The sequence below is a fragment of the Lepisosteus oculatus genome, chromosome 1 (genome assembly GCF_040954835.1).
Source record: "Lepisosteus oculatus isolate fLepOcu1 chromosome 1, fLepOcu1.hap2, whole genome shotgun sequence".
NCBI classification, from domain to species: Eukaryota; Metazoa; Chordata; class Actinopteri; order Semionotiformes; family Lepisosteidae; genus Lepisosteus; species Lepisosteus oculatus.
Window position 1 is genome coordinate 40,753,095 of NC_090696.1, and position 14,259 is coordinate 40,767,353.

General features: G+C 36.1%; 1 protein-coding gene across 2 annotated transcripts in view; it reads left to right on the top strand.

Annotated features, from left to right (window-relative positions):
* Window positions 1–14,259, top strand: part of rgs12b (regulator of G protein signaling 12b) — a 98,249-nt gene that overhangs the window by 16,043 nt on the left and 67,947 nt on the right. For both annotated transcript variants that reach the window (XM_015344824.2, XM_015344823.2), the window contains exon 3: window positions 5,473–5,592. In XM_015344824.2, the coding sequence (XP_015200310.2) occupies window positions 5,473–5,592 (120 nt within the window). The remainder of the gene's footprint in view (window positions 1–5,472; window positions 5,593–14,259) is intronic.

Sequence of the window (14,259 nt, forward strand, 5' to 3'; positions counted from 1 at the left end):
AAACCAAGACAATTTTAAGACCATTCATTTTCTGTATGTCAGCTCCTCAGCTCCTCGCTACTAATCATGCCCAGGCATGTACTTTGTGGTGCGGTATTTTCAAAAAAAGTTATGTTCTATGAACAGCATACCACACCATATATTTTAGTTGTGGAATAATAATCATACTGAGACATTTATGCAGTACTTGGTACTTTGTCAGCAATGGATTAAATTCTACAGTGTTTATTTCAGACTATGAAAACCTTTTTTTAATTTTGTGAATCAGCATCTTACAGCTTATATTCTTAGTATTCATAGCATAGTTCTAGGAAACAAATATAGAAGTGGCCCTCAGCTAATGCTGATTTGCAAATAAAATAAAATTTCTTTGGTTTTAAATTAGTGATACGACTAAGATTAAAATCCAGTTTGTCTTCTTTGAAATGGGGTTTGCAATAGATTGGAATAAATTAGCATTAAGGGTCATGCTTAATTTAAAAGTCAATTGCCTGACAATATTTATAGGCATGAAATACATAGTTAGATGGTTGCCACCACTTGCTTTCATATTAACTCTGAAACTAAGAAGAAGTGAGCTTTTTTCACAGGGTGCTGCAGTTGGCAGAACAGATAAGTAGTTGTGCTGTATTGAAGCTGTCAGGCAACAAGGTTGCCCTATTGAAGTGCACAAGCAAGCCAGAATACACAAGATGCCTGTGATAAAAGAAGTTGCACAGTATCTAAGCAACACAAAAGTGCATCTGATTATGTTGGTGTAGGAAGAAAGCTTCATTTTTTAAGTAGGCAGCTGAATCATTTGCCTAACTGAAGGTTGGGTTCGCATGCATAAGGAAGTTATTAGTTTCAAAGTCTTAATTTAATTTATAAAAAAAACTACACTTCCACTGCTGTTGAGTTTGTAGAAAAAAAAATACATCATTAAAATTGTGAATTTGACCTTTCTTCCAAACAGTGGTTTTCTCCAATATTAAATTGTCTTTTCATTGATGTTAAATTTGTATCCCAAAACATTCTTTATACAAATTGGTTTTGCATTTTGAAAAACATGCTTTCCATGTTATTATGTTCACTCTAATGAGACCATAACATTTTTATTCTTCATAAAGTTTTAATAAACACAGTATTAATTAAGTTTAATATAAAGAAGTTTGGCTAGAGAAGAGAAAGCTTTCTGGAATAATAAAGTTTTGCAATAGAAGTACAAGCATACAATAACTTCTATAGAATTTTTACTCAAAATATACTGTATGTACTGAGAAAATTGACAGGAAATTAAAAAACAGGCAGATGCAAGAAAAACCTATCATTTGATATTCTGTTATAATCTTTACGGGTTCTGCATAGGCGTTTGCTGTGTCTTGTATTTCACTGACTGACAGGGCAACAGTGCCTGAGAATTGTGGAGGTGTCTCCTGGCTCATAAGCGTAAATAAATGGGCAGATTTCTAAAACTCCAATTTAGTGACCTTGATTTGAATCTAGCTCTGTAAGAGAAATTGTTTTCTTTAGACCCGAACAGTTGAGCAAAACATAAAACCGGCAGAAGTGCTTGGCCTTTGCCTTATCAATGAAAATTCTGTCCTCCACTTTGGATTTTTTTATTATTAATTTTAAGAATGTAGGTAACGTGGTTATGCTGTCTAACTGTCTAACAGTGCTGGAGCCCTGGGCTCAAATCTGGATCTGGGGTGCTGTCTGCATGGAGTTTATGTGTTCTCTCTGTGTTCGTGTGGGTTTCCTCTTGGTGTTCAAGTTTTCCTCCCAAAGTCCAAAGACATACTGGTAGGTAAATTGGTTTTTGGGAAAGCTGGCCCTCACGTGAGTTTGTGTGTGTCTGTGTGTACCCTGCCTTGCACCAGGTGCTTGATGGGATAGGCTCTGGCTCCCCCATGACCCTGAATTGCATGGAGCAGTTAGAAAAGGGATTGACAGAACTTTAAGAATATGGATATATTAAAAGTTTGACCTACAAGGTGATCTGTGCATAAAAAAAGGCTAGAGTCCTTTTTAGCTTCTTCAGGAGAAAATACTGAATTGCAAGTTAGAACAAGATCTTGGCTGTTAAACAGTAGAAAAAAAAAATCTGTTCTGTCACAGAATATCACTCCAGAGATGTAAATATCCAGAGCTGATATTTTACTAAAATACTGCAAGGAAATTACCTGATAGACACAAATTGGCTTAATGGACACATTAAAAATTAAACCAGATGAATGTGTCTCGGAGCTTTAAGGACATTTAAGGGGCTTTTTGATAGAACTGAAACATAGTTCCAGCAGTAATACTGAACAGTCCTCTTTGTTGACAAATGAACACAATTCTTTTGTTCTGAACTGCAAAAATAATTGTTAACTGGTCAAGAAAACATGTGGCCTCCTTATTTATTTGTATTTTTGTCTCTTTGTTTACTGGGAAAAAAAAATTCACGTGTGCAAGATGGGAATCAAATCTCTTTTAGACTGCATCTGTTCTGAAAGAAGACAATTTTGTGCAGGAAACAAGGAAAATTACAGGGTACTACCCATATGATACCATGGTAATTACTGGTAATTCTTTTATATTCCAGCCCTGGCACATAAAGCTTCACCCATCATTTTAATAGTAGGGCTACTGGCAAAATAGGTTTATTATCCTCTTCTGACGTAGGAGTAAGATGGCAAGATTAAGGGGAAGTTGAAAGGGAAATGAACATTGAAATTGAAGCTTTGAAAATGTGTTCAGGAAAGAAAACTAAAGATACTTTTACATACCTTTTCAACACACTTGCAAGTCATGCATGAATGCTGTGTAGCATTTACAGTTACAGTCTGTTTTTATTTGGTATAATTAGATGTTTCTAAAAAGAGCAGATCTGCTGAGTAACTGGGAAGAAGGAAAAAAAAACAGAATGATAGATGTGGTATGTGGATTAAACATTTTCCTGAAACATTAAATAGAAATTCCTTAATATCTTTTTTTAATATAATATAACAGAGGACGTGTGTCTTGTTGTCACATACAGTGATGATTGTCTTAAGCATGATAATGAGTGTTCTGACTCATTATTCAGAACTGATTCAGAAAAGACTTCACTTTGACATTCAGAGGACTGGGCAGAAATCGCATCCTGTCAACACCCTTCGCGATGCTTTGTTTTAGATTAGGTGGCCATTTTTGTGAAAATTGGCTTACTTGAAAAGATCATATACTGCATCTGGCAATTTGTGAGTGGTCCTTTTACCCATTCATCCAATTATTTGGCATTGTTTTATCAAATCACCTAAACAACACTGTTTGCACAAAAAAAAATGTGGGTGTAAATTACCAAAGATTAAGAATGACCTGGTTGGTTCATACCAGGTGCTTGTATTCACTTAGAATTTCATTCACTTAGTGAGATGTTTGCTGCACTTGAAGGAATTATTCTAAAATTAGAAATATCATTGAGTTGGGTCACCTCATATTGTTAAGAAAACTAAATAACTGGAACTAAACTAGACTAATAAATAATCTTTAAAAATGTTATTAGAATTAAACTAGAGGATCACATATGTGGAAGTAGCTTCCTAGGGAATAAGCAACATGGGTTTATACTGTATCTTGAAACGTGCAACAACACTAATGGACACACACAGAGCCTGTGATGTGGTGTGTACCCATCCCTTGTTAAATTAGCACTTAACTTGCGAGTCCTGACACACACAAGTGACACACATACAGGACCTGTTTTTGTTATATGAGTAAACTTGCCCCGTTAATACCACCTTTGTGTGCATTTAAAACTGAAAATAGGACGTTTCTTTACCCAAGGGGTCATGGAACTGTAGAACAGGCTACCCAGTCATACTCTGGCTTCATTAAAGACATGTATGATACATTTTGATCAACAAGCTAATAATTTTCAAATGGGCAGATAGGCCAAAGGGCCTCTACTAGTTTGACTTAGTGCTTTGCATTTAGATCAAAAAGTTTGTTTTGTCTCCTTTGAGCATAAAGCCTTCTGCCATGTACAGTGCATGTTTATAATTAATTTAGGAGGATCTGTAGAATTTTGTTTTCACTTTGACGTTATAAAGGCTTTTGAGTAAAGCAACGTCAACACATCCCAATTAAATACATTTTGATTCCACAGTGTAACACAATATGGGGGGGAGGGGTGAATACTTTTGATATCGACTATATACCCCTGGTCTGTGACTTTCCCAGGAGGGCCCCAGTCGATCACCCCTGTTGATAGTAATCAGCATAACGAATTTAAATATGTCATGTCTGTTCAACAAGCCTGCGCAGCTGAGCGGCCGCAGCTGGAGTTTCGAAATGAGGATAAGTCTCCAGGGGGCGGCATCAAGACACCCCAGATACACGGCGAGAATGGAATCAAATACGCACAGGAGGATTTGAAGGGATTGGTGTCAGCGGTGTGAAACCAGGATTCCCTATATATAGATTAGTGAGTGAACAGTCCTGGTCAACTTATGAGAGTCAGAGTCTCGTTGTCAGGTGTGGCAGCGAGTAAGAGTGTCTCGCAGGGAGTCTCTTGATAGTCGACTCAGAAGAGAATCAGGAGGACAGTGAGAAACTGGGTCTCGTAGTGAAACTCTGGGGGAGTGAAAAGCTCAAATCCCCAGAAGGGGGGCGGCTTCCAGCAGCAACCCCGGAGGGGGTTGATAAATGCTATACATAGCTTGTTCTGAGGATGTGGGAGAACAGGGCTGTTTTAGCAGTGTGTCCACTCTGGATTGACATTCGGTTGGAGTTTAAGGGGAAAACTTGGTCTCATAGTGAGACAACTAATTAGTAATTAGACTCACACCTGAAGAAGGTTCCACGGCCGAAACGTTGTTTTCTTTCTTCTCTTTTCAGCATGGAATGAACCTGTTACTTGTTCCTTTGCAGCCTACGCCTGCTGACGCAGCTACCCACCTGAACTACTTCAATTAATTAGTAGTCAGGAAAGCTTTAGGTTGAAGGTTCATCCAGTCTCATTCATTTCCATGTTGGGTCATTGGTAAGAAGGCGATGAGAGCAGATCAGCCAAAGTGGAAATGAACAAGTTGACGTTTCTTTCCTCTTACTCATTCGTAAGGCACATCAAAGTTAAGGAAGTCACAAGCTGATTCAGGGTTAAAAATGTTTAAATGCAACGGTATTGGTCCTTTAAAAATCTACAATTATTAAAAGCATGGGGCTTAATGTGAGCACATTCTCCATGCTCAGCTACCATCAAAAGATCTGTTGCAACCTGATCCAAAAAAGTACTTTTTTAACATATTTTTGAATTTGTTGCAGATGAAAGTTTCTTTTTATACATGTATACGTATTATTCTTTATCATCCTCCCCTCTTCAAGGACTTCTTTCTCCAGATTTTGTTCAGTAAATTTTCACTAATGATATATACCTACTGTCTTCTGGCACAAATGTAAAACATAGTATACAGCAGTACAGTACCTGTTTTACAATGTTAAAGTGCTTTTCTCTGACGTTAACAGAACTCCAAGTTTCGAGGGATCTCAATGGGATTTCCACAAATGCCACAGAGATCATCTGGAAGAAGATCGTTTGGAAGATCAAAACGATTCAGTCTTGCGCGATCTTTGGATGATCTTGAGGTAGGTTTAATTTCCAGTGCTTTGTGGATATTTAAAAATGAATGTAAATCACAGCATTGTGTACTGTTTATCTTAGTGTCTAAAAAGTCAACACAATGGTAGTATTGTTGTAAATATTGCTAAATTACTGGATATGGCTGTTTTCCAAATATTTTACATACCCTTTCAACATTTTTTGTATTTTAGCTTTACTGCTGATTTTTGTTTTGACAGTACAGAATGCAGCTATTATTCTTTCAGCTTGCTCGGCCTGATATTTTGAAAATGAATGGTAACAGCATGAATATTTAAACATTAATACTAAAAGTATTTAAATGATAACAGGGTCATGAATTATACACGTAATTGTGAGGGTTCAGTTAAATCTTGCCAACCAAAGTTTTTATGTTTAACATTTTTGGAAAAATGAATAACATGCAATTTGTTTTTTTACCCATCACGTGACCTAATGCAAATAAAATGAACTGCAGTTGTGAAGATTTTATGTCACTGAAGGCATTAATTTCTTATGGATTGTCTCACACTTTCAATTTTGACTACATTGATTTCAGAAGATAAGTTGTCAAGTGATTCAGTGTTGCTGTGTTCGATAACGTACTGTCAGATGGGAATGATAAGCATAATATTTTCCTCTTGAGGCTTTATACATTCTACAAGAAATAAGCAACATTTTGCTGCTTTGATCACTTTTGGCAAACAGATGGGATAATGAAAACCATGGTCTGCTCTTTTTAGCCTTTTAAAATGACATGTTGCCTTATGCTTTAGGATGCCTTCTTTAATTTTCAGTGTTTTAATGTTTGTGGTATTTTTTTTGTGAAAAATAAGACCTTGTATTCAACATGGAGTTGGTTATACATAAAATATAGTTAGTAGTTTTATGTAATGTAAAATAAGCCATATGTCTGTGCACATTGCCTGTCCAGAATTAAAACTTTTCAAGAGAGAGTTTTTTTAAAGAGATCATCAAGAGGTCTCTGCTAATCCTTCTGTGTCTTGTGATCTTAAAAATGGTTGGGCAGACAGAATTTTCCGTGGCTGGAATACTGTTTGTCCTTTTTTAATACGTTTTATTTGCTGCTACAATTAATTACATGATGCAGGCTAGATGGTGACATCTTGTGTGGCTGGTGCTATGGAGTTACGCACAAGAAAGATCAGTTAAAAATCTAAGTTATTGCAAAATACATATGAAATCCCCACATCAATTTTTGATTCAGCTGGAAACATCTGGCACGACAACAAAGGTTAGTATGGTTCTCTACATTAGCAACGACCATAAGCTGTAAGCAAAAACTGTATGTTATGTCCATAAAATCAAACAAAGCCGTACAGTACCTGCTTCACTCCTGAATATGTGAAAACAAATGTGCTACAAAACATGAACAGATATGCTCAAATTGATTGGTCTTGCTTGTAAATTTGAAGCGTTTTGTTCTCAAAGAAGTTAATTGCACAAAGTTCTAACTCTAGAAAACGAGGATGTATTAAATAACAAATCTGGCATTTTCCCATCTGTTAGGAATTGCAATTTGAAACTGAAACATAAATCTATTGGTTGGTGTTCTCCAAAGTGCTGAACATTTGCTGCTGCTGTCCCCAGCAGACATTTTAATGTAGAAGATAAGAAGTAGAGGAACTAGTGAGGGGGTAACTGAATAGAAATAGAATAGTGCAGTGCTGATTCATGCGTTTTCAAATGTGCTGTTTAAAATGTTAAAGCTGCCTTTGTGATTATTACCGTGCATATGTTATATCATGTAGATTTATGTTGCATTTTATAGCAAACGTAACTTAGAAATAAGCAACTTTAGATTTGTCCAAACTATGAAAACAAATTCAAGGCGTTTGTAAAAAAATATATAAACGTTTTGCTATTTGATACAATCAAATGAAACATTTCCTTAATCTAGCTGAAAAATAAACACAGGATAATTAAAACGTTTGCCAATGTTTGGGTGACGTTGAAGGTGTTCCCAAATGTTGAAACCTTCAGAGCAGTAAAAAAGATGCGTGTAAAACCAGCTTGTGTTTTTACAATGGTACTTTTTGTTTTTAGCAAAGGGAAGGTTTATGATAACAGCAGTCCAAACACGGAGACAGTGTCACCACAGTCTGTCAGGGAAGCTGCACTTATGCTCATGTACCTTTGTATTCTTTAGTATAAACCCAATGATTCAAAAAAGAGATTGGAAAAAATTACAATAACTTAGTAGGCCCCCACTATCTTCAGACTGAAACCTGTTATTGAAAGAACACAACTGACCTCCATGTTATTTTGCAAAGTGAGGCGAAACAATACCCAAAATGAAATGATCAGTCTGAAACTCAGGAAAGGAATTCGATTATTAAATTTGAACCTTTTGTAGGTAAAATCTAATGGTATCCTAACACATTGGTCATCAGTATCAATTACCAAAGTGTGTAGTAAAATAAGAAAGATTCAAATGCAAGAACTGATTAAAAAAAATCTGAGTACACAATTTAGAGATTCCTCAAGATGCCACCTTTAGCATATTCATTCACATTCTATTACAGGGATGTTTATAACATGACATGGTCATATGATTTTTGTTTGAACTTAACCACACTGTCGAAGTGTGTTAACAATCATTGACAGGCAATGCAATTTTAGCAACTGTTTGATTTGCAATCTTACTATTGTAGAAATATTTCTTGACACAGTTTTTACCTTTTCTTACTTGTTCCAAATGGCACTTTGGGCTGTGTCTGCTAACAAAGCGTGCTTTGTGGTTTTGTGGGGGCTTTTATTTACTTGTCATGTTAATGAGCACTGATGAGAGATGCACTGACGGCTCCCTCATTAGCACTAGCTTAGGATTTCACCAAACACCAGCTAATTGCAGCCTTCCACAGATATTTTGTTTTCCACAAACAAAGTACAAGCATCGAACAAAAAAGGTTTCTGGTACCTTAATCTGTGCATTTGGTAAATCGTCATCATGACAACAAGTATTTGTTAATCAACGTTTCATCTTATGTGTGTGCACATATATGTTCTCTTCGCTGCTGGCTCTGTATCTCCACTATACTGGCTGCACGTTTTTGGCTGTCTGGTTAGTTTAGCACTGAAGCGGCAATTTGATACTAAAGTGATGAGACAGAATACCATCTTACATATAGGTGTCCATTGAGAGCTTATGAACTAGCATCAATGTGTTATTTGATGGAGCTGTTGTGCAGTTCAGTCCTACTTTTCAACTATTCTTTATTCTCCAATGAGTAATCTTTTATTCTCTATATTTGCTCCGAAGCTCGAGTATGTCATCATTGTACTAAAAAAATGGCCCTTCATTATCAGACAGCTCGAGTGCCTAACACATTTTATAGATTTTATTTTTTGCTTATTTTGTGAGCATCTTAACTATTGGCTTTAATTTTCTGATGAACATTATTTTTTAATCCTTTTAGTTAAGTTATTTGTATTTGTATTGTATTTCAGAAAACATATAAATAAATAAATGTCACAAAAATCAAAAGAGGGGAAACCAGGCTTCTCTTTGGAAGCAGCAAGTCCTTCTGTCAAAAACAAACTTATTCTGCCCATCCTTACATTCTGCCTACCCTGGTTGGTGAGGAATAGAAACAGAATTTGAACAAATATATCTACACTGGGTGTTTGCATTCCACTTCATTGAGACCCTCTTGCATGGTAGAGAGTGAAAGAAAATGAATGCTGAAGACTGACATTTTGCAAAGACCTCTTTATGTGTAGCTAAATCTGTACTGCCAGAGAGAGTATGTTTACATCACAAGAGTGCTGCTGTACCTACTGTACCACTTTAAAACAGCTTCATCGAGTGATGTTTCATCATGACCCACTTTCATGTTTTCTTGCACTAGCGCTTGATTTTTTTAGTTGTGGCTTCAACATAATATTTCAGTTTAAACTGCAGCAACTTGTCCCCTATCCTGGCCAGCAGCCATATCACCCTGCCATTCACAACTGGCAGCCCACTAAGCTCAGCAGGTGTGAGCGTGGTCAGTACCTGGATGAGAGACCTCCTGGGAAAAACTAAGGTTGCTGCCGGAAGTGGTGTTAGTGGGGTCAGCCGGGGGGGGTTAACCCTGCAGTACGAGTGGCGCCTAATGCCCCAGTATAGTGACGGGGACACTATACTGTAAAAAAGCACCGTCCTTCGGATGAGATGTAAAACTGAGGTCCTGACTCTCTGTGGTCATTTCTCGAAAAGAGTAGGGGTGTAACCCCGGTGTCCTGGCCAAATTTCCCATTGGCCTTTACTAATCACGGCCTCCTAATAATCCCCATCTATGAATTGACTTCATCACTCTATTCTCCTCCACACTGATAGCTGGTGTGTGGTGAGCGTACTGGCAGACTATGGCTGCCGTCGCATCATCCAGGTGGGGCTGCACATTGGTGGTGTAGGAGGGGAGTCCCCATTACCTGCAAAGCGCTTTGAGTGGAGTGTCCAGAAAAGCCATACATGACTGTAAGCAATCATTATTAATTATTATCTTGTGAATATCAGAAACTTTGCTTTTTGACATCATATTCTACGTACAGATGCAGCGATTCAAAACGAGCCGCGGTACAACGCAGTGGGCTTGTCGTATCATAACGCATCATAACGCAATATACCGTGTGTAAATTAGATTATGTTAATAGTATCCAGAACCATCTTGTAAAACTGCCAGGTGGAGCTAATAAAGCTTAACCTCTCATGTACGGCATTTGAGCTGTCACCAGAAAATGCTGGTTTCGAATCCCGATCACTGCTAAGGGACAATCTTTATTCAATTAAGAATTTAAGTTGTATACTCTTAAGGCTTTTAAATTTAAACTGTGTATTACAGCATGTTAATCATCATACATTAAAAAGTTGGTATATTTTATGAAAGCAATATTGCTCAGTTGGACAAAAAGTACACAACCTACAACCTTTATCATAAATATTTTAATTATGCAGAAATATTTTATGTGTCAAAGTCTTTACGGAAGATATTACTAATAGTATTAATAATAAATGACCTTGGACAAGCTGTAAACTCAGTATTACCCTGGTCAACATTCTTTGTAATTGTCTTTGTAAACTAAAATACTTTATTTTTTCATTGACAAAAAGTAACACCACAGCATTTCGTTGATCCGATCACGCATTCGTTTCCAATCATACAAAGTAAGTCTTGAGAATCTCTGATTCACCATGCCTTTCACATGCTCATAAACGATATTAATTTAGGAACATAAACATAATCTGTATATTGCAGGTATTGGTAGTTTCAAGAAAAAATACACACCAGTATTCCATTTCTCCCTAAACATTTTAAGCATCAAAGTCTTACATGTGGTTATTTCAGAAACATTTTTAAGTGCTCCTTCTGACCATATTATTGTACTGTACATGCAAGCCACGGACACTCCAGATTGTAATTTTTCAGCTGACTCTGATTTCTCAATCACACATACATTTTCTCTTTTTCTCTTCCCACCCCCCTTTCACATCTTTACACTTTTTAGAGCAAGATATCACAAATATGATACGTGTCAAGGTAATTACATACAGATGGAAGATAATGAATTGTGCACATAAAGAGACAAAGAGCAGTTTTGCTTATGTGGACAATACTCCCCTTTACCTGGTTTCCAAAGTTTTTGGAAAGTTTCTGGTTTCAGTAATACTGAAGTCTGTTAAAGCAGGACTTAACTGTATAAATGAAAAAAAAATGTTTAAATTGTTTTCTTCTTGTTGTTCTGCTCCTACTGATTGTGAAATAATTCCAAGATTAACACATTATTATACTGCATATATTTTATCACCATCTGGAAACAACATACCCAAGTGTATGTCTCTGCTCTAATTTATATTAATTTGAAATATTTTGTATATTACAAAATAATGTGTTTACAAGAGTTATTAAGATTATAATGCTGCTTTACGTTTTTGGTTCTGATGTATTTGTATATGGCCAATAAAGTGATCTTATCTCTTATCTTATTTATTTTTACTTTTGTATTTACTTACTTCTGTATCTTGCATATTGACTGCTGCTTATAGATGTCTTCATTCAAAATCTTATTTATTGAAATATCTGATGTTTTAAGAAATTAAATTAAATGTTGAAAAAAGAAAAATTAATCACAAACAGTATCTGAAATTGCCAACTCTACTTTTCATATCAGTGACTTATGGATTTGATCATTTCTGTCTAATTGATTCATTGTGTGTAGCGGCTTTTTACAGATGTTTCGGGTCTCATTTCAGGACTGGTTAGCTTTCATTTCAGGAAGTATTATTTTAGTTTAAAAACTGCAGTTGTACAGTGAAAAGATGTTTGCAGCAGGTGCACTGAGGTTGGAGGAATTTGAAATCTAGTCTGCTGCTGACAGGTGTAGTCCAGCTGTACTAGGTCTAGTAGTTCGGTATTTGGACACCTGCTGGTTATCATACACTGTCATTTTTAATGCCATCTTTTCTTGACTTTCATTGATATTGACTGATGCATTGTTCTCTAGGAGGTGGATTCTTTAAGTAAACTTTTCACACGCCGGACACGTGTATCCTTGAAGCCAGTGTACAAATTTGTTCATCGGTAAAAAGTTTGTTACTCTGAAAAATGGCAGGAACGTTGCCTGGTAAAACTCTTTCTACTGAGAAAAGGAGAAAAAAAATAGGATTGTTGTCTCCACGAGGCACAAGCATGACTGCTCCAGAAATGTTAAAATAAGTTTGTGTTCATTTTTTTCCACATGGCAGTATTCCTTTGTTCCCCATGCTCTGTGTGCAGGGCAGTAGAGGCATTGAGAATGACACTGCACACATGCAAATCCTGATTCTGTGTCCGAGGTGAATGTCTAAGGTATGGAGTCATGGGATAAGAGCGGTTTGAGAAACTGGAAAATTGGCAACGTGGATCACTGAATCACCATAAATGGCTGTATTTCACTTTCAGCTTGACTTATTTGTGGAGTACTACATGGTCTGGTGTTCTGACCTTTAATATTTATTTTACGGTATATATAGGGTTGTTATGGGAAGCTGGTTTGCTTCAAGTGTGCAGATACAGTATAGTATTGTCTGTTGGCAAAGGAACATGACAGACAATATGAAGAAAGGACTTGATTTTAAAGGATTCACTATAATTATACAGTGAGAAACAGTAACAGGAGGAGTGAGTTCAGTCTAATGGAAAGGTTCAGTGTACATTTAAGCAATTGTAAAACAATCATTTAACTTGTCATTAATTCAAAGCAGTGGAAAAGTTACATAATTGCCTGCATTCAATTGGACTGAAGGTGGAACACAAAGGCAAAGGAGGTGATACTGTATCATTACTGAAGTGCCTAAAGTTAGAATGTATTTAGTACATATTGGAGCTGAACGTGTATTATTTTACAAACACTAATGAAGACAGTCAAAATCTGACCAGTCCCCATTTTGCCCAAGGCATTTGGTTTTTTTTCTCCTGTATAAAGTCTTGTCTCAAATTGAATCTGAAGGTGCATAATGAATGAATGCGTTCTGTTGTTTAACTTCAAAATGACTTTCAAGATCTTATGTTGAAATGCATCACAAAATTGTGATGGAGATGATGAACAAATTTTGCTAGTCTTGGTGTTATCACTGTTATAGCTTTCTGATCCAAGTATCTCCTCCAATTGTTTTCTGGTGAGTCACATGGAATCTGCTTCAGCCACATGGCTTGTGGTTTCAGTCCTTAATGGACAATTAATTGTTCTTAATTTCTACTTGTTTCCCTAAGTCGTTGTTCCACTGTTGATTAATTTGACAAGTATCTTTCTCTATATGTAAATTTTATGTTGTCCTAGAGATTAAGGAGTAAAATGTACCTCATTACCCTACAGAAGGCAAACCTTCATGTGTTCTGTGTACAATGATTAGTTTTAGGTCAGATAAAGTGTGAAAAATTGCAATAAATAATTTATTTTTATTTTGTCAGGATGGAGGCAGGTGTTATTCGCTTTTGTTTTTCTTATTAAAATAGGCATTGTTAGAAAGCTTATGAACATTTATATTCATTTGGTTATAAAATAATTCTGGCATGATATTTGGATAAAGTAGATGTATGATTGTAGATACTGTACTATCAGTAAAACTTATTCCCACCCAAACAAGAACACTTTTACATTTTACTTAAGATATGTGTGATTACTGTACACACAGAGGTCTAAGACTAGTCAGAGCATTTTTGAACAAATAGGTACTGAGTGCACATGATACCATATTCATGTTTATACAAGTGTACATATTTCATGAATTTATGGCATAATTAATTTAGGGAAGCCTGCCATTAGTTTAAGGAAACTTCAAGGTTGCATGTTAATGTTTAAGGTTGGTTAGATCTTGAAACACTGTAGACAAAAAAGAACAGTTAAAGGGGGACTTCAAACTAACTAATTTTTTTGTTTTGTCATGTAATGCCATGTAAAGTATTACATGGTTATCCTCAGAAGAATTCTATTCTATTCTATTTTTTTAAAAAGGAAATGAGTATTTAATCAAATTTCTGTGGAGCTGTACGCATTGTGAAAAAAGGAAAGACAAAAGATTATTATAGTAAGCAATGATAATTATGTTATTCCATCTACATATGGAAAGTGCAAAACCATGTTTAGTAATTAAACACAAATGAAGTTGGGTACCATTTCTTCTGTGTGCTAAG